Source organism: Caretta caretta, chromosome 19 (assembly GCF_965140235.1).
Source record: "Caretta caretta isolate rCarCar2 chromosome 19, rCarCar1.hap1, whole genome shotgun sequence".
NCBI lineage: Eukaryota > Metazoa > Chordata > Testudines > Cheloniidae > Caretta > Caretta caretta.
In genome coordinates this window covers 14,683,031-14,707,496 of record NC_134224.1, presented here as the reverse complement: position 1 = coordinate 14,707,496, position 24,466 = coordinate 14,683,031, and the positions used below count along the sequence as shown (strand labels likewise).

At 44.4% G+C, this 24,466-nt stretch overlaps 1 protein-coding gene across 1 annotated transcript in view; it reads left to right on the top strand.

The window, feature by feature from the left end:
• MATN1 (matrilin 1) overlaps window positions 1-24,024 on the top strand; it is a 41,844-nt gene extending 17,820 nt beyond the window's left edge. The window contains exons 3-8 of the mRNA XM_048826200.2: window positions 10,136-10,358; window positions 12,343-12,468; window positions 14,660-15,067; window positions 20,454-20,606; window positions 21,513-21,593; window positions 23,441-24,024. Coding sequence (XP_048682157.1) covers window positions 10,136-10,358; window positions 12,343-12,468; window positions 14,660-15,067; window positions 20,454-20,606; window positions 21,513-21,593; window positions 23,441-23,490 — 1,041 coding nt within the window. The 3' untranslated portion in view covers window positions 23,491-24,024. The remainder of the gene's footprint in view (window positions 1-10,135; window positions 10,359-12,342; window positions 12,469-14,659; window positions 15,068-20,453; window positions 20,607-21,512; window positions 21,594-23,440) is intronic.
• The last annotated feature ends 442 nt before the right edge of the window (window positions 24,025-24,466 follow it).

Below are 24,466 nucleotides of genomic sequence, written 5' to 3'. Positions count from 1 at the left end.
GGACTGCCACCTGATGTGCGGAAACTACCTCTGAGCCTGTTTTCCCTGCCAGCTTGGGACTTCAGTGCCCTGCCTGGTTGTGCCAGACATGCTAGCCTGCTACAAACACAGACCCAGGTCTGAACTACATCCCCCCAAAGCTGCAAGCTTAACTGAAAACAGCTTAAGAAGTGTTCCTGCCTCCAACACTCAGATACCCAACTCTCAATGGGGTCCAAACGCCAAATAAACCTCATAAATTGTTCGCCCTCTATAACACTGATAGAGAGATATGCACAACTGTTTGTCTCCCCCCCCTCCCCCCCAGTATTAATACATACTCTGGATTAATTAATAAGTAAAAAGTGATTTTATTAAATACAAAATGTAGGATTAAGTGGTTCCAAGTAATAACAGACAGAACAAAGTAAATTACCAGAAAAAAAATAAAACACGCAAATCTAAGTCTAATACAGTAAGAAAGTGATTACAGATGAAATCTCACCCTCAGAGATATTCCAATAAGCTTCTTTTACAGACTAGCCTCCTTCTAGTCTGCGTCCAGCAGTCACTCCCACCCCACTAGTTACTGTCACAGAATCACAGAATAGAATCACAGGGTTGGAAGGGACCTCAGGAGGTCATCTAGTCCAACCCCTGCTCAAAGCAGGACCAATCCCCAATTTTTGTCCCAGATCCTTAAATGGCCCCCTCAAGGCTTGAACTCACAACCCTGGGTTTAGCAGGCCAATGCTCAAACCACTGAGCTATCCCTCCCCACTTTGTTCCTGTTTCTTTCAGGCATCTCCTTGGGGTGGAGAGACTATCTCTTGAGCCAGCAGAAGACAAAATGGAGGGGGTTTCCCAAGGACTTATATAGTTTCTCTCTTGTGGGTGGAAACCCCTCTCCCCCCGCCCCCCGTGTAGAATCCAGCTACCAAATGGAGTTTTGGAGTCACATAGGAAAGTCACATGTCCATGCATGACTCAGTTTTCTACAGGATGTTCCCAGGAAAGCTCAGATGTGGACTGGCGTCTATCAAGGTTCATTGTTAACCAAGTACTCCCAATTACTTGAATAACACCTTCACACAATGGTGACCAAATCTACCTTAGGTGCTTTCTACAGCAAACACTTTAAATACAAGCATAGAGCCAACACTCAAACTTCAGATATAAAAATGATACACACATACAAATAGGATGAATACATGTAGAAGAACATAACCTTTGCAAAGATGTTACATGGCATATCTAGCATTAAACATATTCCAGTTATGTCATATTTACACTCATAAGCCTATTTCCATAAAGCATTATGGGGTGCAACATCACACTAATTGTGTCCTCCAAAGCGCTTGCAACCCCTCCCAGCTTAGTATTGTCCGGAAACTTTATAAGTGTACTCTCTATGCCATTAGCTAAAACATTTATGAAGCTACTGAATAAAACCAGACTCAGGACAGATCCCTGTGGGACCCCACCTGATGTGCCCTTCCAGCTTGACTGTGAACCATTGATAATTGCTCTCTGAGTACACAGTTTTTCAACCAGCTGTGCACCCCTTTTATAGCAGGTTTGTCTAGCCTATGTTTCGCTAGATCGCTTATGAGAAAGTCATGTGAGACAGTATCAAAAGCCTTCCTAAAGTCAAGATATATCCCCACCCACAAGGATAGTTATCCTGTCAAAGAAGGATATGAGTTTGACATGATTTGTTCTTGACAAACCCCTGTTGATTGTTATTTATCACTATTCTATTCTAGGGGCTTACAAATTGATTTTTTGATTATTTGCACCATTATTTTTCCAGGTACTGAAGTTAAGCTGATTGGTCTGTAATTCCCTGGGTTGTTCTTATTCCCCTTTTTATAGATTGACACTATATTTGCCCTTTTCCAGTCCTCTGGGATCTCTCCCATCCACCATGAGATCTCAAAAGATAATTGCTAATGGGTAAGAGATCTTTTCAACCAGTTCCGTAAGTATTCTAGGATGCATTTTGTCAGACCCTGAGACTTGGAGACATCCAGCTTGTCTAAGTAATACTTAATTTTTTCTTTCTCTATTTTAGCCTCAGATCCTACCCCATTTATACAGATGTTTACTATGTTAGTCTTTCGATCAGTGATAACATTTCTGGTGCAGAGCAGGGTGATGGGTTTTCCTTTCACCTTTCCCAGTTTTTCCTTATTTTTTTAAAATTGATTGCTGTTTAATAAATTGCATTTGCTTTGAGCTGTATGTAGTGATCAGTGGGTCAGAGAAGCATCCAGTGCAGAGAGAGCACCCAGGAGTGGGGACACCCTAGCCCCTGCCCTAAGTGACCACGACAAGGTTGGGGGTCGAGCCCCCCAGGAATCCTGGGCCCAGCCTTGTTGAGGTTATGAGGAGTCTGCCACACAGGAGAGTGGAAGGGGAGCCCTCGAGGTAAGGCAGGCCTCTGGGTAAAGGAATTGGAAGCGAAAACTCAAATCCTTTCACAAGCCCATTTCATTGGGTTAGTGTATAAAAGACGGAAGAGTCCCCCACAATAGCGAGACCATTCCCCCACTTAGATATATTTGAGTTTCAGGTCGTTAAAGGTCTCGTGGTTAATCCAGGATGGGGGTACGGGGAGTTGAATCTCTATGGACCATTTGGTCTTCGGCTTCTTTGTTGACAGTGCCAGCAAGAGTGCCAGTTAGTACCAAATTGTGGTGGTGGTTTTTGAGACTTGCGTTCATCAAATGCACCTTATGCAGGCCACAAAACAGCTGTCGGACTGTGTCAAAGCCCTTGTCTAGCTCTGCCTTCTCAATACACACTAGGATGCTATGCTTGAATCCCATGTGCAGGATCCCAAGTGTTTTTAAGCTTTCTTGAGTCTGAGCAGAGTTTAGGAACATTTTTGGGGGGCAGATCCTCTGGGGAGCACCCTATTCTGAGAGCTGAGACCCCCACCATCTAGCTACCTACTGCTGGCTCCTCCAGACTCCCCAGTAGCCTCTGCTCACCCTTTCCCCGAGCTCCAACCTCACGGGCACTCTGATTACACTTGACCTCTCCGGGGACACATGATAATTGAAGCACGTAACACACAGACTTTGCAAATGGGTTCCCAAACCAGTCACTCTGTACTGCAGACAGCACAAAAAATATACAGATCCAGACAAAACAATAAAACACCTGTATGCCCTTTCCTCACCACTCTGGTGCATTCTTCAGGATTTGGGTCAGTGTCCTTTCTGGATTCCAAATCCTCTCTCCTGGACCTCTCTTCTCATGGCTTCTCCACTGAAGCATGTTGTCTGCTCTCTCTCTCCGGTCCAGCCAGCTTCCTTTGACCTTGGCTGGTTCCTTGGTCAAAAAATATCCCCTTTCCCTCCAAAATCCTGTGCCTTTGTTTTACTGATGTTTAATTGCACTGGGTGCCTGTGAGAGGATAAACTGAAGTATCTGACTGGCCTTTTCTATACCATTATTATTATATATACTTCCACCTTATCCTCTCTTCCTCTACATCTTTTCAGATTAAATAAATAGCTACAGGCTTTTTATTTCCTTCTCATATGAAACACACCCATCACTCAATCCGACTTTGCCCCACAGACCTCTCTCCATTTTTCTCTATCTTCTTCAGCCCTTCTCTAATTCAGCTGTCTATTTTAAGGTGAGGAGACCAAGGCTGGGTTGAGGTTAGGATGTACCATTGATTTATATAATGCCATTATAATATTTTCCATATCCTTCTCTGTTCCTTTGTTTAATATAGCCTGACATTGATATGCTGCTTTGACTATTGTGCACAGTGAACAGACAGCTTTCTTGTCAGGATCTTTATCCCACTAATCCATTCCAAGTAGTTTAACATAATTCCTTCCAATGTGCATTATTGCCCTGCTCTGGTCTGTGCTGCCATCCATATCACCCCAGTTCTTCTGAGCTCTTCACAATTCCCCTTCATTTTTACTAGCCTAAAAAATGTCACCCCATCAGCAAATCAGGCTAACACACAGTTCATCCCATTGAGCTACAGCAATTTACATCAACTCAGGACCCACCCCATAAAGTCAATTCTTAGTCCTCACTCCTGAGCACACCGCTAGGTAGAGAACTGGCCATTTTCCCCTTGCTTTATCTTCCTATCTCTCAGCCAGATCTTTATTCACTGCAGGTCTTTCCATTTCTTTTTCATTCTCCACGGTTACGGAGTTTCCTAGTGTGTCATGGGAGGGACTTTATAGACAGACATTTTGCAGTTTTTACTTCCTTTTTTAAATGCTTTGTTCTTGTTATCATCATCTTTCAAGACTGAAGTTCTTGTTTTCCCATCTTGTGAGCCAAATTCCATCCTGGCTACACCCACTGTATTCAGTGGGGCTGACCGGTTAGAATTCTAAACAATGCAGGTGTAAGCGGGGGAACAGTCCCGCTCTTGTGGGGAACTGTCCTGGCTTCTGCACTACCCCGGTGAAGTGGCCTAGTGAAATGATCTGAGTCCTCGCTCCCACTTCCTTTACCCAATGGCCTCCCTGCCCTTGAGGACTCCCCTTCCACTCTCCTGTCTGGCAGAGTCCTCGCAACCCCAACAAGGCTGGGCCCAGGATTCCTGGGGGGGGTCAACCCCCAACCCTACTGTTGTCACCTAGGACAGGGGCTAGGGTGTCCCCACTCCGGGGTACTCTCTCTGCACTGGGCACTTCTCTGACCCACTGATCATTACATACAAGTTAAAGCAAATGCAAGTTATTTAATCAACAATTAATTTTAAAAAGAATAAGGAAAAATGGGAAAGGTGAAAGGAAACACATCAACCCGCTCTGTGGCAGGGAACATCACAAACAGCGTCTCTGGAGTGTCAGGGCAGTTCACAGTCTGTTCCTTGTAAGTCCCAGGTCCCTTCTCGGGCCCTGGCTGTGCTGCAGGGATGCTGTGGGTTGGACACTTGCTCTGGTGGTGGCCACAGGTTCTCAGGCTCTAAGTGGTAGGACCCTTCTGCCCAGTGCCGCCCCCACCCTGTACGGGTTATGATCCAAGCCTGGCCTGCAGAGCCTCTTGGCTGAGGCGTCTCCCTGTGCTGGGCCCGCTGCCCAGGGTCCCCCTCGCTCTCCCCAGCTGCTCACCGCACCCAGCTCCAGATGGCTCCAGCCCCAGCTGCACCACTCGGTCTCTGCACTGCTGCTGCTGCTCTGCCTCCAGCTCCCTGGGCTGCTTCTCTGGCCCCTCTGGCTCTGGTTGCTGCAGCTCTGCTCCCAGGACAGTTCTGCTCTGCCGGCTGCTTCTGTGACTCTGCTCCCAGCACTGACCTGCTTCCTGGGCTGCTTTTCTGGCCCCTCTGGCTCTGGTTGCTGCAGCTCTGCTCCCAGGACAGGGTCTGCTCTCCCTGGGGCGCTTTTCTGGTCCCTCGGGATCTGGCCCAGCTCTGCTCCCTGGCTTAGCTCGGCCCCACTCTGTCTGACCCAGGCAAATCCAGCTCACACGGAGAACGGGACCTCCCTGGCCTCCTGACTCCCTGATTAGCCTGCCCGCCCTATCATTCAGGCTCACCTGGAGCATTGGCCTCTCCCCATTTGTCCTGGAGGTTGTCAGTCTCAGGGTCCTGATTTCTCATAGACCCTTCCCCTTTTAGTGCTGGGAGCTAGCCAATCAAAACACCCCCACTGAATGTTAGTAAGGGGGCAGCAGTCCCCTTACACAGGTGCTGGGCTAATTCTGCTTCTGTTAAAGTCAATAGAAAAAACTGCTATTGACTACAGCAGGAGCAGAGCAAGGTCAAAACCTCATGCTTTTGAAAATCCACACCAGTGTTTCCAGATGTCTAGGACATGTGCTAGGAGGACCCCAAGAGCATTGGCCCAGCTGTGCTCCCAGAGGGAAGAGGCATAAAAGGACCACGGTAAATATATTTGTTTTACATCTCTCCTGTAGCCCAAAGCAAAGGTCTGACTACTCCACCACCAAAGGCTGCAGGGACTGTGGCCTATTGCTGTCTTCCTTTAGGAACAGCAAGAATTGGATCATCATATTGCAAAGAACATTACAAAAGTGAGGAGGGTATTCACATATTCATTCGCCTGACAAGGTGTGGGGACTGCATTCATTGCTACAGTGAGAACCCTTGAAAACATCCAGTTATGCCTTCAGTATTTAGATATGCCTGCCTCAGAATCCACAGGATTGCCTCCACGTCCCTATACTGATGTGAGGAATACCTTGGAATTGCTGCAAATACGGATTTATCCTAGTTCGCTAAGGGCTAGATCATGTCACTAGAGCACAGGCCTTGGTAAGGGGCAGTGGCCTGCTGCCCACCCCTGGAGCAGTGCAGCGAGGAGTCTGGAGTTGGGACAATCAGAGACTTGTAGAGAAAGTGAACCATAATAGTGGAAATTTTTGAACCTCAAAAAATGTAAGGTTCAGTTCAGAGTCAGTTGGGGGCTACGGTGGTGATTCAGCTCAGCTATTTTATCAAACCAGTTTATCCATCCCTCATACTTCTCTGATTATGACCCTCTGCACTTGTCATAGGCTCCCCCTACTACAGACCCTCTTCTCAGCCCACTCAGCAAGGCTGCTATGTCACTATTAGCACAGCATCACCTAGTGGCCCTGGTGTGTCTTTGGCTCTTTACCCAAGAAAAACACTACAAAGAAACCACACAGGCTTTGTGTTTCATGTACCGCATGCTGGGCAACAACATGAGCGACTCCCTGCTTGTAAAACAAAACTGGCTCTTTATTAAGAGAACTAATGACAGAGATGCTGCAACTCCAGCCAGTGTCCCAGCCATGTGCACACAGAATGACTTCCTGGTGCTTCCTCCAAATGCTTCCTCCTTGCAACCTGTGCTCCTCCCTCCAAGTTCATGCAGGTTGCTAGACTCAGGTGGATCCCAAATATACACAAACATGAGGGCCTAGTTACATATGAATTGCTGCTCTTGTTGGTTTCTGACCATTTTTCTACCACATCGAATACAGTGAGCACAGCTAGAGAACTCAGAAAATATATTCAAAGGGTTATTATCCTATTTCTATAAACTAGAGGCCCCAACTGAGGCCAGGGCTCCATTACACCAGGCACTGGAGATACACAGAGTGAGAGGATACACCCGCACTTGGAGCGGGAGGTGTGATTCTCAGCTTGTGTAGACATACGCATGCTGGCTCCTATGGAGTTAGTCCACTAAAAATAGCAGTGCAGCTGGGGCATGGGCTAGCTGTACTGAGTACAAATCCACTGGACCTCCACCGCTCACTGCTGCTTGTACTATCCCACCGATACTGTTTTTTAGCATGCTGGCTCCATAAGAGCTAGCATGGGTATGTCTACATGAGCTGGGGCTCACCCCCCTAGCTCCAGATGTAGATATAGCCACAGACAGTTCCACCATGCCAGAGAAATGCTGGGGTGGGGGAAAGGAGAAAGAGACACACTGATTGGCCCAAAGTCACAGAGCAGGTCACTGGCAAAACTGGGACAAGAACACAGGTGTCCTGATGTCCAGCCTGAGTTCGAGCCACAACGCCCTGCTGCGTCCCCAGCATGCAACGCTAAACACAGGCTCAAGCAGCAAAGCTCAGGAACTGATGTGAATTTTGGGTCCTCAGCTGCTCAGAGCTTGAGTCCTAATTTCCATTGGATCCAGGCTTCTGGTTGGATATCAGACATCCCCAGGGATCAGATTTGTGGTTTTGGTTCAGGCCCATATCCGATCTGTGCAGGTTGTCAATGGGCTTAAAGAATCACAGAATCATAGAATATCAGGGTTGGAAGGGACCTCAGGAGGTCATCTAGTCCAACCCCCTGCTCAAAGCAGGACCAATCCCCAACTAAATCATCTCAGCCAGGGCTTTCTCAAGCCTCACTTTAAAAACTTCTAAGGAAGGAGTTTCCACCACCTCCCTAGGTAGATAAACTCTACTCTGAATAAGGCAGAGCAGGGACTTGAAGGTCTTCTACATCCTTGCTTAATGCTATAACCACCAGGTTGTTGAGCGTGAGACATTCTGTCTCTGATGAAAAAAGCACTATCTATGTCATTGCAAAGAGGAGTGAGGAAATAATGTGCTTTTAGCGAAATTTCATTTCAACCAAAATGTTCCAATCAGCTGTAGTTTTAACTCCAATTTTTACAGCTCCCAAAAGGTTAAGGTCATTCCACTAAGCGCATGAATTTATGGGCACTTATCAGAATAGAAGGCTCACATCTTTTGAGGTTTGCTCATCTTTGATATAAACCAAGGGCCAGATCCTGGCATCAGATGAGATTGCCCCCCACAGCAATGGAGGGCAGCCTTAAAGCTACCCTAACTAAGCAACTGGTGAGTTCTCTAACCAAGTTCTCTCTGATTAGCCCTGACTAAATAATAGATTGTTTGGTTCAATGGCCGAACTGAAGATATGGATAAACATTGGTTTGTTTTGAACTGAAACTGAGGGATTTTTGTTTTTTCTTGCCAAAAAGAAAAACTGAAAACATTTAATATGGGTCAAAAGGAAACATTTTTCAAAATGACATGTCACCTCAAACATTTTTGACATTTTTCATTCTGAAAATGTCATTTGAATTCAACAAAACTGTCATTTAAAAATGATAGTTTCAAAATGGCTCTTTTCATTTTTTAAAAATGAACCATTTCTGACATTTTTGTTTTCATTTTATTTTAGATTAATAGATTCATAGATACTAAGGTCAGAAGGGACCATTATGATCATCTAGTCCGACCTCCTGCACAACGCAGGCCACAGAATCTCACCCACCCACTCCTGCGACAAACCTCTCACCTATGTCTGAGCTATTGAAGTCCTCAAATTGTGGTTTAAAGACTTCCAGGAGCAGAGAATCCTCCAGCAAGTGACCCGTGCCCCATGCTACAGAGGAAGGCGAAAAACCTCCAGGGCCTCTTCCAATCTGTCCTGGAGGAAAATTCCTTCCCGACCCCAAATATGGCGATCAGCTAAACCCTGAGCATATGGGCAAGATTCACCAGCCAGATACCCAGGAAAGAATTTTCTGTAGTAACTCAGATCCCACCCCATCTAACATCCCATCAGGCCTATTTACCATGAATATTTAAAGATCAATTAATTACCAAAATCATGTTATCCCATCATACCATTTTGTCTAAAACAATTTGCTAGATTTTACCCAAATTCATGAATAGTTTTGATACCCGCAAAAATGCATTTCTTGGTGAATTTACTGTTTGCCAAAAACATTCCCCCTGCTCTTCTTGTGATTTCTATTGTGTAAATGTGAAGGTGAATAATACACAAGCAATGGAGTATGGTAGTAAATGCTGATTCTCAGCTTAAACTTAATGACCTGTGTGTTGATGGGTCACTGAAAATTCTACTGCTGCGGTTCAATTAGCTATTTCTTGAATTTTTCTTCTCACATTTCTTTATCTTCTCTATTACCAAGGGCATTTGCCTGTGAAACGGATTTGATTTGGTTTAGCAGTTCACTCAGCTTCATTGAAGCCAATGATAATTTTGCCATTGACTTAAATGTGCCTGTATCTTACCCCTGCTGTTTATAGCGGGGACCTAGGAGTCAAAAATGTTGACTCTGTCACTAACCTTAAGCAAGCCATTTCTTCTCTCTATGCCTCAGTTTTCCCATCTGTAAAATGGAGATAAAGCTTAATCATCTAATGTTTGCCAAGTGCTTTGATATCCTCAGATGGAGTTAAAGGCACTGTTATCGGCCCAATTCCCTCCTCCAGCCTTACTTAGTCAGAACTCCCATTGACTTCAGCAGGAGTTTCGGGTGAGCAATAACTGTTGAGTTTGATCCAGTGTTAATGCTGTGTGTTAAGAAGGCTGTCTTTACTATGTTTTCCTTAAATCTGGTATCATCCAGCCAACCCCTATTTAAGATGTTTAAGATAATGTCAATTTAACCCCTGCAGCCCAGAAATGAACAAACCATGGTGGCAGACAAAATGGCCATGCTGATTTTCTGGTGTGTTGTGGGGAAAGGAAATAATGGTTCCACTTTTTGTACGGGGCTTTAACTCCACGGATATGAAGAAGTTAGTTATTGAGCCAGATTCCTCCCTAAGCAAACACTATGCTCACATCCATGTTGTAGAAAAACTACCGTGCTGGATTGCAGGGGGACAGTCCATCATCTCTTCTCTTTGCTTCCCTTCCTCTTCTCCTTAGGTGGCAATCATTGTGACAGACGGACGCCCCCAGGATGGTGTGAAGGATGTATCAGCAAGGGCAAGAGCCCTTGGCATTGAGCTGTTTGCCATCGGCGTGGGCCGAGTGGACATGAACACTCTTCGGCAAATGGCCAGCGAGCCGCTGGATGAGCACGTGGACTATGTAGAGAGCTACAGCGTCATTGAGAAACTGGCCACGAAATTTCAAGAGGCCTTCTGTGGTAAGTCCTAAAGGAGCAACAAAAGGATCTGAGGTGGGGGGCATACCTTCCTTGTTGAACAGACAGGAACAAAGGAATATAGCAATTACCAGACTGAATCCGAACAGCCCTTAAAGGCACAGTCCCCAGCTATCATAAGTGTTACTTGTAGGTGTGAATAGGAGTTTGCAGGAGATTCATACTCTCATAATATGTATTACAGTAGCTCGAAGAGGCACCATCCAAACACAAGAAGACAGTCCCTGGCCCAAAGAGCTTACAATCTAACTACACAAACAAAGTCTAGGAACAGACATAGGAACCAACTTACCCAAAGTCAAATGCCATTTGACTTGTTATGGAGACCATGGCTGCCTCAGTTTCCCTGACTATAAAATGGAGCTAATGTGCCGCTGAGCCAGCAGAAGCTAGTACATAGAACAGGGACTGGGTGGCAAAAGACCTGAGTTCTGTTCCCAGGACTTCACCTCACTGCTTTATTTTCCCCAGTGATGAAATGATGATGATACTTATCTCCCTTTGTGAAGGTCTTAGAGATCCACAAGGAGGAGGATTCACCTTGGTGCACCAGGACAACTCAAGGCCTAGGCAACTTAAGGCCTATTTTGAGCACTCAAGTGGGACTTAAATGGTGCATAGTTCCTGTCTGTATCCTCTGCCCAGGGTTGAATTTGCTCTTTTCTACACTGCAGATGTGCTAACACACTCATTATGGTAGAGTTGCTTATAAATGCTAGGGGTTAACATTTCTTTGTTTAGAACAATCAGAAGGCTTGAGCATTCTTGTATTTGTACTCCTCCTCCTCCCCTTCTGTCTCTCCCCCCACCCCATATATATGGACCAGATGGAAAGTCTCCCATTGACTTTAATGGACTTTGAATCAGGCCCTGTGGTTGTGGTAGAGCCAGGTAAATACTGACATACACTATTTCCTACAAATACTTGCCTGATTTGTAAATGAATTGGTTCCCCCAGATTTGTTACACCTTTGTGTTTGCTTTTGACCAACACTGATGCACTCGGGCCTGATTTTCAGAGCTGAGTACTGGATGTGCCTACTGACTTCAATTCCAGTTTTGTTTGCTCAGGCCCAGGTCAAGTTCTACCGGCACTTGTGTTCGCAGACAGAAAATTTAAAGCTGAATGTGCAAGTATTACTGTAAAATGAACTTTAAGTTTGCTTGTGCACTAATCTAAGCAGAGAACAGCAATGATCTCATGTGATTTATTGGACTAAGCACAACTAACCCATACTGCTGGAAGAGTGAATGTTGGCTATTCACAGTTATTCATGGTCAATTCAAAGAATAACAAAAATTACAAAATTTTCATTAAACAATGTTGAATAGTGAAGTAAATTGTGGTCTACTGCTGTGGGTGTTGGAGAAAGAGTTGTCCAGTAGATAGGGTATTGCACTCGAACTGTGGAGACATTGGCTCTATTCCTGGCTCTGCCACCGAGTTGCATGACATAAGAACATAAGAATGGCCATACTGGATCAGATCAAAGGTCCATCTAGCTCAGTATCCTGTCTTCTGACAGTGGCCAATGCCAGGTGCCCCAGAGAGACCCTGAGCAAGTCACTGTCTCTGTGTGCCTCAGTTTCCCCACCTGAAAAATCAAGATAATAACTCTTATTTCCCTTGGTGCTTTAAGATCTGCAGCATAAAAGAACATTAAAACAGCCATACTGGGTAAGAACAATCATGCATCTAGCCCAGTATCCTGTCTTCCGACAGTGGCCAGTGCCAGATGCTTCAGAAAGAATGAACAGAACAGGCAATCATCCTGCTATGAGCAATGTGTTATTAAATGAGGACTTATTATTGGCTCAACTTGAGTTTATAGAAGGGGAGAACATTAAAGCACATGCTGTGCAGGCAGATAGAGGAACACAAGTCTCGTGCCGTGTTTGGTCAAAGCGGCCTTGACACTTTCCCCTTCTGGGTCAATGTGTTTTTATTCTGTATCTTTCCTTACAGATCTGTCAGACCTCTGTGCCTCTGGAGACCATGACTGTCAGCAGATATGTGTCAGCACACCCGGGTCATACACCTGTGCTTGCAAAGAGGGCTTCACATTGAACAACGATGGGAAAACCTGCAGTGGTAAATACCATTGTGCACTCCGATATGAATGCAGCAGTGCGGTGATATGTCAGGGGGTTGTTAAGATAAAAGTAGGGTAAAAGAATAGTACCTTCATCTCAATCCCACAGGTTGTTCACCACTGAGAATTTAACAAAGTAGCTCTCCCCTAGGAAGGATCCTTACAGACTCAGGGCCTAACCGAAAGCTCACTGACGTCAATAGGGATCTTTCCATTGACTCAAACGTGCTTTGGATCAGGCTCTTGGACTGATTTACACTCTTAGCAGAAATAGTTCCTGGAAGGCACCCCGCATCGTCCAAGCAGGGGCAGATTAATCATGGGCCCCATAGATCTGTGGGACTGAACCCCAGCACGCAGAGCCCCGAGGCCCAAATGAAGCCATAGACCCATGTGGGACCCTCTCCCTGCTCGAAGACTGGGGCGCTGGGAGGGGCAGGAGGTGGATGCTTTGGTAAGGGCTCGGTTGCCTCTTGCCTCTGAAGTTAGTCAGCAGCCACGCTGTGCACTGAGTGTGAGGCGTGATCGAAGGCAACAAAGGGGATTTACCATCACTCGCTGTGTCAGGGTCCAGTGACTTCATGTCTCTGAGATTTCTGGCAGAGCAAAACCTTCTGGTGTGTGCTCCATTCAATGCTCCCTTTTAATCCTCATACGGTCACTGCCGGTTTGAAGAAGATACACACTGAGTAATGTGAAATAAGGAGTTTGTTAGTGGCAGAGCCGAAACCCACCCTTGGAAACATTCACGCCATTCTCATTGGCTAACCTTTTCTGGACACACCCATGAGGAGACATAATGTGACTCCAGGAATTATCACTCCTCTGGACTCCTGTGTTCTAATCACTGCCTCACCAAGGATGCATTTTGGGAGTTGGGATTTGGGAGGGTCCCATGACACCAATTCACAGAATAGACCAATGCCTGTTGTTAAAATTCCCCAGTGCACACAGATTAAATGCTCCTACCTCATCTATTCCCCCATGGCCAATACTTCCCCCCTCATGGAAAGCCTGGGAGGACAAATAGACTGCAATGGGTTTTGAGGTTCAGCCAATCACATTCTCTAGCCTACTGCAGAGGCTCAAACAATTATTATGTTCACTGTGCATGGAGATCCCAAGACGAAAGGCACTGTGTACCTGCCAGTGAAAAGCTTTATTATTATTGTTATTATTATTAATTATTAGAGTTGGTTTGAATATTTTTGTCAAACTTTTTTTAAGGAAAAATTAATTTTGTCCAAAATGAACAAAAATTCTTTTTGATCAATTTTTGTTGTTAAAAATAGGAGTACTTGTGGCACCTTAGAGACTAACAAATTTATTAGAGCATAAGCTTTTGTGAGCTAAAGCCCACTTCATCAGATGCATAGAATGGAACATATAGTAAGATATATATATATACACATACCGATAAGTTGGAAGTTACCATACAAACTGTGAGAGGCTAATTAGTTAAGATGAGTTATTATCAGCAGGAGAAAAAAAACTTTTGTAGTGATGATAATTAGAGCTTATGCTCTAATGGATTTGTTAGTCTCTAAGGTGTCACAAGTTCTCCTGTTCTTTTTGAAGATACAGACTAACACGGCTGCTACTCTGAAACCTGTTGTTAAAAACGGAAACCAAAAAACCCAAAATTTTTCTGTACAAGTTTTTGGATTCCAGTAAAATAATTTGGATTTTGAGTTTTGAAAACTGAAATTTTTTTCAACTAAAACCCAAACTTTTAACTGAAAACAGTTTTCAAAAACTGAACAAACAATAGTTTTTGGTTTTTAAATTAAAAATTTTCATGGGAAATTTTGAAATAATATTAAACAGTTGTGTCTAAAATAATTGTCCTTTTTCAAACAGCTATTATTAATTATTATTATATGATTACCAAGGAATGCTTCTACACAGCCAGACACCACATGGTCACCAAAAGCTTTGATGGCGTCATAAAATCACTGGCACTGGCATAAACTGAATATCTAGCCAGACCAACTTAAGGACCTAGGTCGAGATTTATCTGAGCGGTGCTATATCTGCAAGGAAGCTACGTGCTTTTGAGATTTACTATGATTATGAGTATGGCTTTATTATTAATAAAGCCATACTGGTTTTTGTTTTCTCTCTCTCTGGTTAATTGGGAGCTGAACTTCTCACCTGTTCCCTTTGCCCTGTTCTGTTGTTTCTCCCTAGCCTGCAGTGGTGGATCTGCCACTGACCTTGTGTTCCTGATTGATGGCTCCAAGAGCGTGCGGCCGGAGAACTTTGAGCTTGTGAAGAAGTTCATCAACCAGATTGTGGATTCATTGGATGTCTCCGATCAAAATGCTCGCGTGGGCCTGGTCCAGTACTCCAGCTCTGTCAGGCAGGAGTTCCCGCTGGGACGGTACAACAACAAGAAGGACATCAAGGCAGCAGTGAAAAGGATGTCCTACATGGAGAAAGGAACCATGACAGGCCTAGCACTGAGGCACCTCACTGAAAAGTCCTTTGATCCCTCCAGTGGAGCAAGACCTGGCGTACCCAAGGTGGGCATTGTCTTCACGGATGGACGGTCACAAGATTACATCAGCGATGCTGCCAAGAAAGCCAAGGATTCAGGTAGGCCTCCAGAATTCAGTGGCATTGGTTTTCCTTTGGGTCAAGTATTGGTCTATGTATGATGCTGATTGGCAGTCCCAGAAATCGATGTTCTCCATTCACCATAGAACATGGGCATCAGTAGGGCAAAACTTCAGCCTACATTGTCTCAACCCCTGTCCACGTGCTTCAGTGCTGACTTAGAAGGCCCCTGATGTGGGAAAGGGGGATTTTCAGAGGGGCTTTGACTTTCAATGGGAGCTGGGTAGCTAACTCCCATAGTCCCTTTAGAAGGCCCATCCTCTGTCTCTATTCTGTGTCAGTCATCGGCCACTTTCTGAGTCTACCAGCAAAGGAACCAGTTAGCACCTGTATGACAGAAGTTATGTTCTTTTGAGCCTTTTTAAATGGTGAATTCTTCCCTCTCTGGCTATCAGTACTCAGTCCTAGTGCAAAGTTTAAACTAAGCTCTACAGGCTACACCCTTCCTCAGTGTAAGACCAGAGTAACTGTGATAACTTCAGGGGACGTACTGGGGGCTTATGTTGGTGTGACTGAGAGCAGGGTGTGGCTCGGTGCATTTGTTCTGGAAGGAATTTGCTTCAGAAATTACTGATCCCCATTTCACTGGGAGAATGGAAGTTCTGTGGCTCAACCTTTACTCCAGGGACACCACATCATAGAATCATAGAATATCAGGGTTGGAAGAGTCCTCAGGAGGTCATCTAGTCCAACCCCCTGCTCAAAGCAGGACCAATCCCCAACTAAATCATCCCAGCCAGGGCTTTGTCAAGCCTGATCTTAAAAACTTCAAAGGAAAGAGATTCCACCACATTCCTACGTAACGCATTCCAGTGCTTCACCACCCTCCTAGTGAAAAGGTTTTTTCTAATATCCAACCTAAACCTCCCCCATTGCAACTTGAGACTATTACTCCTTGTTCTGTCACCTGCTACCACTGAGAACAGTCTAGATCCATCCTCTTTGGAACCCCCTTTCAGGTAGTTGAAAGCAGCTGTCAAATCCCCGCTCATTCTTCTCTTCCGCAGACTAAACAATCCCAGTTACCTCAGCCTCTCCTCATAAGTCATGTGTTCTAGTCCCCTAATAATTGTTGTTGCCCTCCGCTGGACACTTTCCAATTTTTTCACATCCTTCTTGTAGTGCGGGGCCCAAAACTGGACACAGTACTCCAGATGAGACCTCACCAATGTCAAACAGAGGGGAATGATCACATCCCTCGATCTGCTGGCAATGCCCCTACTTATACATCCCAAAATGCGATTGGCCTTCTTGGCAACAAGGGCACACTGTTGACTCATATCTAGCTTCTCGTCCACTGTAACCTCTAGGTCCTTCTCTGCAGAACTGCTGCCTAGCCACTCGGTCCCCAGCCTGTAGCGGTGCATGGGATTCTTCCATCCTAAGTGCAGGATTCTGCACTTGTCCTTGTTGAACCTCATCAGATTTCTTTTGGCCCAATCCTCCAATTTGTCTAGGGCCCTCTGTATCCTATCCCTACCCTCCAGCATATCTACCTCTCCTCCCAGTTTAGTGTCATCTGCAAACTTGCTGAGGGTGCAATCCGCGCCATCCTCCAGATCATTAATGAAGATATTGAACAAAACCTCCCCAGGACCGACCCTTGGGGCACTCCACTTGATACCGGCTGCCAACTAGACATGGAGCCATTGATCACTACTCGTTTGGCCCAACAATCTAGCCAGCTTTCTATGCACTTTATAGTCCATTCATCCAGCCCATACTTCTTTAACTAGACATGAGAGCAATCCTCTGCAGTGCTGGGCTTTGACTTCTGTGTTTGTTAGGTTGGTTGGGTTTCTTGTTGTCTCACATGACAATCGCACTTCCTCACATGTTCAGTTCCCACCCAGTGATGGATCTGGGGGGACTATTGTCCCCCCAGATCCATCACTGGGTGGGAACTGAACATGACTGTGCAGTTCTGCTTAGTGCTCTAAACCACCTTTCATTCCTGGGGATGCACAAAGGCCAAACTGGCTCATGGCACAAATTGGAGCAGCCACAGGACAGCTCTAACTTATGACAGCTAGCATGCTTCCACAGGGTCATTCCACCCACCTAGGATGGGGAGAGCATCACGATCCAGGTCTGCACTATCTTGCCCTCAGCATTGTTCTTCACTGTACCCCAACACTCCCTGTATGCCAGAGTGGTGAAAGCAGGTGGTGTTAAAATGCATCCACCGCCTTTATATCTGCTGAAGATTTCCTCTGGCTGGGGAGAATTTTCAGCAGCCTATTTCATGCTGAGTTAGGGCCCCTTCACGCCATGCACAACACAATTCTGGGGGCGACTGAGCATCTGACCTTATATTTATCATAAAAGTCACTGTCAGCATCAGCTGCCTTCCTGGTGGGGAAAAATAAGTTCATGGAGGATAGGACCATCAATGGCTATTAGCCAAGATGATCAGGGAATACAACCCCATGCTCCAGGTGTCCCTAACCCTCCAACTGCCAAAAGCTGGGACTGGGTGACAGTGGATCGGTCACTCAAAGTTGCTCTGTTCTGTCCATTCCCTCTAAAGCATCTGGCACTGGCCTCTGTCAAATATAGTATAGCCAATGGCCATTGAAAGGAAGTATAGTATAGCCAATGGCCATTGAAAGGAAACCCACAGAGAACGTATTTGATGACAGCAGCACTGAGAACTAGACAATTTTTTAAAAAGTATCAGGGGGATAAATAAACCAGCCTCACAGATTAAGTAGCAGCAAGGTCCAACTGTCTAATTACGAACCAATGGGTAAAATTCACACCTGCACAAGGAACAAGCACCACTTTAATTCCACTTAAGCCCTCAAAATAGGCCTTAAATGGCACTTAAGGGATGCATGGGCCTTATGTTGGCCCTTCACACAAGGGTGAATTCTGTCGAAGTATGCACCATGCCAGCATTCATTGGGGACCATACGCAAATAACCCATTAGGCACATGTAAGCGGTATGGGGACTGAGCAGGAGACACATTTCTGCTGCCAGCTTCCAGTGGGTTAAAAAAATTAGAAAAGAAAAAGATACTTTAAAGACCTTGAAACATAAATATCTTGTGAGCCGCCCTCTTTTGCTGAAAAACTGAGCAAACTCTTTTGCCCAAGTTCCTTGTATCCTGTTTTTTACTGAGTTAAATGGACATGGCCCTTGGGGATATGCTCATGAGTTGCTAAATGCTTCACCTCTTTTAATCTTTGGTCTTGACCATTGGACCTGACTGAGGGCTGGTGCCTAATAATGAAGATCAAACATGAGAGCAAGGATAATTGACATTTGAGAAGCATGTTGACAGGACATGTGGGATACTGTATACAGAGTATGCATATATTGTATACAGAGTCCACAGGATGCATCCGATGAAGTGAGCTGTAGCTCACGAAAGCTCATGCTCAAATAAATTGGTTAGTCTCTAAGGTGCCACAAGTACTCCTTTTCTTTTTGCGAATACAGACTAACACGGCTGTTACTCTGAAACCTGTATACAGAGTGTGTTTGGCTGATATATAAAAATCTTGATGTAACTCACCAACACAATTTATCTTACATAATAGTAACGGGGCCTTGAATTCTGTTTTATTATCTTTGGTTGTTGTTTTTGTTTTGTTTTTTCTATTACCAATTGTTCAGTGATCATGTTTCTTACAGGGGAAAAAATAACAGCAGCTTGTTATTACACTCTGAAAATGTTCCAGGAGCTGGAATTTAGAAGCCACATTGAAAATTCAAGTATTGTGCTTGTTTTGATCCAAAGGAACTCCATTGGGAAAAAGTTAGCGATGCTTGAATCTAAATAGGGTCAGAGATCACACAAGAATCCTGTAGTTCAGGGATAAATCTTGGCTCTATTGAAGTCAATGGCAAAACTCCCATTAATGTCAATGGGGCCAGGATTTTGCCCAAGATGTGGCTTCTCATTTACATGAGACCCTGCAGACCACCCAAGTACCTGCACAATTGCTCTCTCCTCACAACAGGGTTACAAACAAAACAAAAATAACACACTTGTTAGTGCCTCAAACTTAATTCTAACAGGTTATGTCTTTGCCTAAAACCGTTTCTTACTTACATCAAGCTACTAGCATCTCCAACATTCCAGCAAAAGGGAGGCAACTTTCATAAAAGGGGGCTGGCCCCTTTGTCCCTTCAGTGATAGATAACTAGGGGGTTCACTTCCCTTCTTTTTATAATCCAGTAAACCTTTGAAATGCATTCTTCTGAAGATAAAGTTCTTCTCCCCCGCTGTTTGTCTCTTCCTCTTGATTTCCCAGCCCCCCTGTTGATTCATATGTAAATGTAACTTCCATTGTCTCTGGCATCACCTTGCTCAATTTACACTGGAGACCCAGGCACACGGGCAAAACAACCTTCCTTTGTCTCGAACAAACAATCAAGTCTGCTCCCCAAACATATTTTAGAAACCTATTTCCAGAATGCACACATACCTCTTTACACACTAACTGTACACACATTGTGCAATAATATTAATGACCAGAGGATCACCAGCTTTCATAAAAGACCTTACTCAATGCTCTTTTATAGTGCAATAAATATTGAATACAGTCAGTTGATTCAATTTTTTATTCTTTGGGATTCAGACCCTCCTGTCCTCCCCCTTGGATGTCTGGACCCTGATTCTCACAGTTGCCTGGGACAAACATTTCAGTCATTTTGGGGTGATAACAGTTTTAAAGGGTTCTTGATTTCTTTCCTTATCTTTTCACCCAACCCATATATATAATCTCACTTTAGAACTTTTGCCACTGGATATTAAATACATCTGCCTTGGGAGATGAAAGGCAAGTGTACTTACCCAACTAGCTCTGCCCTATGAACAGCCTAGAGGTGGGTCCAAAATAAAATTCAGATCTAGCTTCAGCCTTTCCCAGAGTTCAGCGAGGGACCTGATCCACAGTTTTGGCATGGCCCCACTGTATTGAGAAGCTTGGATACAAATCCAGAGCTGCGTTTTCCCAAATTTACAGGGATTTTGGTTTGAGTTTGTTCCTGTAATACATAAACATATAAATTCTTCCTTGGTGTTCTGAGATTACTCAATATGTGCTCTTGTAGGTCAGGTGGCCTATTCTCAGGATGCACACTCTGCATTAAATGGCCATAACCACACCCATTCCACAAGACCCTACAGCCAAGGGATTTGAAAGCACAGTGACTCCATGTGCAAATGATGTGAGTGTTCTCGAGTGTCCATCTTTGAGCATTTGGTCCATGGCCCTGTACAGTGGGGGCATCCTAGTTTGTACGCAACACATCACGTGATAAATGCAAAAAAAGACTTACAAGCTGGCTGGATTCTTTTGCTGTTCCAATGAGATGGTAGCAGTAGGACTGACACTCCACATTACTTGCAGGCTTTGAGATGTTTGCTGTGGGAGTGAGCAATGCTGTTGAAGATGAATTAAGGGAAATTGCCTCAGAGCCAGTGGCAGCACACTACTTCTATACTGCTGATTTCAGTACCATCAACAAGATTGCGAAGGAACTGCCGACGAAAATCTGTGTCGGTGAGTGGGGGCGAGGGCAGGAGAATGTTTACATGTGGAAAACACTGACTCCTGAAGCAAGGGGCAAAAATACACCTAGAGATTTCCACTCACAGGTGTTGGGTTGTCGTTGTTTTTTTTGTTTCTGTGTAGGTGTGTGGTTTTGTTGGGTTCTCTCTCTCTCTCTCTCTTTTTTTTTTTTTGGTCGAAATTCTTTGATTGAAAAAGTGTTAGTCTGCCCAAATTATAACATTTTGCACTTCTGCCGTAGTGTTTTTCAGCCAAAGGTCTCAGCATGCTTCTCAACCAGTACTTCATTAAGCCTTCCTGAACTGCATCACTCAGCAATTCCTCTAGGGGACTCCATCACTGGCCAATTAAACTGGCCCTCTCACCCCTTTTGCAACCAGAGGGGCACAAAAAGACTGGATGACAGCCAAGTATCTGACTCAGATCTGTTAATTGGCTGAGAGAAGCAAGGTGCCACATTCAACTTGACGACCTTTCTGTTTGTCTGTAACACAGTCACTTTTGAACACTGCATCTGATCAATTCCAAAATTTCAGGAAATGGTGTAGTCATGAATAAGCAGAACCCTGCTGAAAATCAGAAAAGCCATATCTGGGTAATCAGAATTTTAAAAAGTATTAGGTAAATCATTGATGAAATACAAAAATTTGGATAACACACAGAGCTTGGCCTACATAAGCAATGAAGTGTGCAACCCTCTAGTTCGTTTTAAAGTTAAACACAGCAATAACCATTCAGAGAATCTGGCTGAATGATGTATTGATTTCCTCCAGACTTCTGGCTGGAGAAAAAGCTTTCGCTTTATTTTACTTGCCACCATGGTTTAGGATTTGATATATTCCTTTCTTGCTCTGTCTGATGGCTGATTCATCATCACCTTTTTTCTCTTATCCACAGAGGAGGACCCATGTGAATGTAAAGCCATTGTGAAGTTCCAGACAAAAGTAGAAGACCTCATAAAGTCATTGACACGAAAACATATCCTTTAGAAGCAGCTCATTTTCACAATGTTCCATTTTCTAGAGAGAGCAGATTAGTCAGACCTTCCAGCCAGGGAGACAGATTAGTGCAATGGTCAAGAAACTGGAGTAGGAGTCAGGAGACTTGGCTTCAGTGTTGAGATTCATGGCATGCACACAGAGAAGTTAGATAAAAACATTAAATACTCTTGCCGAAAGGCTACAACATAAAACTGCTTTATTACTTAGAATTCAGCACAAGAGCACACAAGAACGGCAAAACAGAGAGAGACAAAGCAGGCTGCTCCCTATAAACAGTGTTGCAAAATTCAACCCACCTTGCTCTAGGTCTCTGCAGACTGACTCTGATCTCATGCTTTCCTGCAGAGCCCCCTAGACCACAAACTGCGCCAAGAAACTCTTTACAAATTAAAGGGCCAGCCTACAATTCCAACACTGTTTTCAGAAACACCACATTCTATATCTAGATTCTGTGCAGACATTAACAAAGAAAGCAGTCCCTGCCATAGAGAGCTCACTTTCTCCAAGACAGGCAGGACACAACAGGAGGACAAGACAGACAACTAGATTGGCACTTGCCAAACCAATGCCAGCCAATAATGATGTACAAGCACCACAGCAGAGATAGGCTTTAAGGAGGGATTTGAAAGAGGTGATGGGGGCAGATTTAGGGAGATTGATGGGGAAGTTTTCCCATTCATGAGTAACACGTTTTGTTGCACATGCCTCACATCAGCCCGAGAACAGGAGCAGGAGGCAGTGGAGTGGGAGTTAGCCTGGAAGGCTAGACAGTCAAAGGGAGTTTTGAGGAGGGACTTGAAGCAGGACTGAGGACTCCTGCCATGTCAGAGAAGGGAGGCTCTCTAAGAGCGGGTAAGCAAAGAAGCACACAAGAATAATGGAAAGAGATAGAAGAAAGCAAGAGGCAGGGAGTGGGCAGAATAGAGTGGCCCTGCTGCAAGGTATGTGCTAAATACAAATCTACCAGCACTTCGTCACAAGGAGACACTGCTTTAAGTATGCAATTGATGCCTGTTCCTACTGAGTCAATGGCAAAATTCCAGTTCACTTCAGTGAGAACAGGAGCGTTGTACTGCATCATAGGGAGACCTTCAATTTAGCAGACAAGGGCAGAACGAGAGCCAGTGGCTGGATGTAGAAGTTGGAGAAATTCCAGCTGGAAACAAGTTACAACTTTTTAACAGTAAGGGTAATTGATAAATTACTGGGAGAACTCACTGAGGGATAAGGTAGATTCGCCACCACTTGGTGTCTGTCCACTGAGCTTGGATGTCTTTCTAAGTCAGATGCTATAGGTCAGCCCCAAGTTACCAGACCCCACAGTGTCACTTATGGAGTAAATTCCCTCCTCTGTAGGTATCATTGGGTAAAATTCTAGGCTTGATGTTATGCAGGAGGTCAGACTATATCAATGTTTCTCAATCACTGGCTCATAACCCCAAGAGGGGACACAAAAAGCAATCACAGGGTTGCAAGGCATTGAAAATGTTATGAGAATCTAAAATAAAGAAAATCTCACTCTGAGCTTCCCGCACAAACTTATCCTTCAAGGTCATCATCTCAAAACACACACAGAGATCATTGTTACGTTTTTTATTCTTGCTTTTTATAGTAAACGTAAGGCAGTTGTAAAAATGTTTGACTTCAAATACAGGGTCAGCAACCTGAAAAGGTGGCGAAACCATGGACTAGATTATCATAATTGGCCAGATCCTCAGCAGACATACATTGGGGTATCGCCATTGACTTTGAGTTAATCTAGTTGAGGATCTGGCATGGGAATCACTGAAATGCACTGCCATTTTTTCCTTAACTCTTGCTCACTGGAAGCTGTGACAAAAAGGATTGCAGCCCTGGAAAACAAGATCATCTAAACACCCAGAGCACTATTATATTTCTCCTTCCTAACGTAACAGAATTGTTCCAGAAGACCTTCATGCATACACAGGAGCAACTCAGCCACAGCACTACATCCAGCTTTCTAAATAAAAAAAAAAAAAAAAGGAAAAAAAAGTCTAGTCTAGCTGAATTCTTTTAAAAAGGAAACATTATAATGTTAGAGCAGACATCATATTAAAGGGCAAAGCACTGTGAATCACTGGGTGCCAAAATGTGTGAATGTCCCTTGCATCCTATAGTATACATATATAAAAACCCAGAAATATATTTTTTATTCTAAAGCTTAATATATAAGGGAGGAGGGATAGCTGGGGGGAGGGATAGCTCAGTGGTTTGAGCATTGGCCTGCTAAACCCAGGGTTGTGAGTTCAATCCTTGAGGGGGCCATTTAGGGATCTGGGGCAAAAATTGAGGATTGGTCCTGCTTTGAGCAGGGGGTTGGACAAGATGATCTCCTGAGGTCCCTTCCAACTCTGATATTCTATGATTCTATATATATATATATATATATATATTGTTACTAAGTACTTGATTATGAGTTCTGTGAATCCTTGCTGTGTTCTTCGGCATCTTTTGTTTCTGTGCATACTGAAATGTTATTTAAGAATCAAATTGGATTAAAAGCAACTTGGATCCTGAGCAAGAAACCCTACCCCACAGACGACCAATGTATTATTATAAGCACAAAGCATTTATCAGTAAGTAGGTGAAACTAAGCAGTGATTGCTGAGTGTGGCATTGGAGATGTGCTAGGATGGGACACTCCTGCAGCCAGGTTCGACCCACAGCTACTGTACAGTAGACAAAAGTAAGCTCAGTTCTCCTAGTCAATTAATACCTCTGCAATGTTTTGGCTAGCCAGCACCTGTCCCATGTTTGGCCTTCCATGGTGAAGTTCTGAACTGCACAATGAACCCACCCATACACGGTTTTATGTCACCGTAGGTAGTG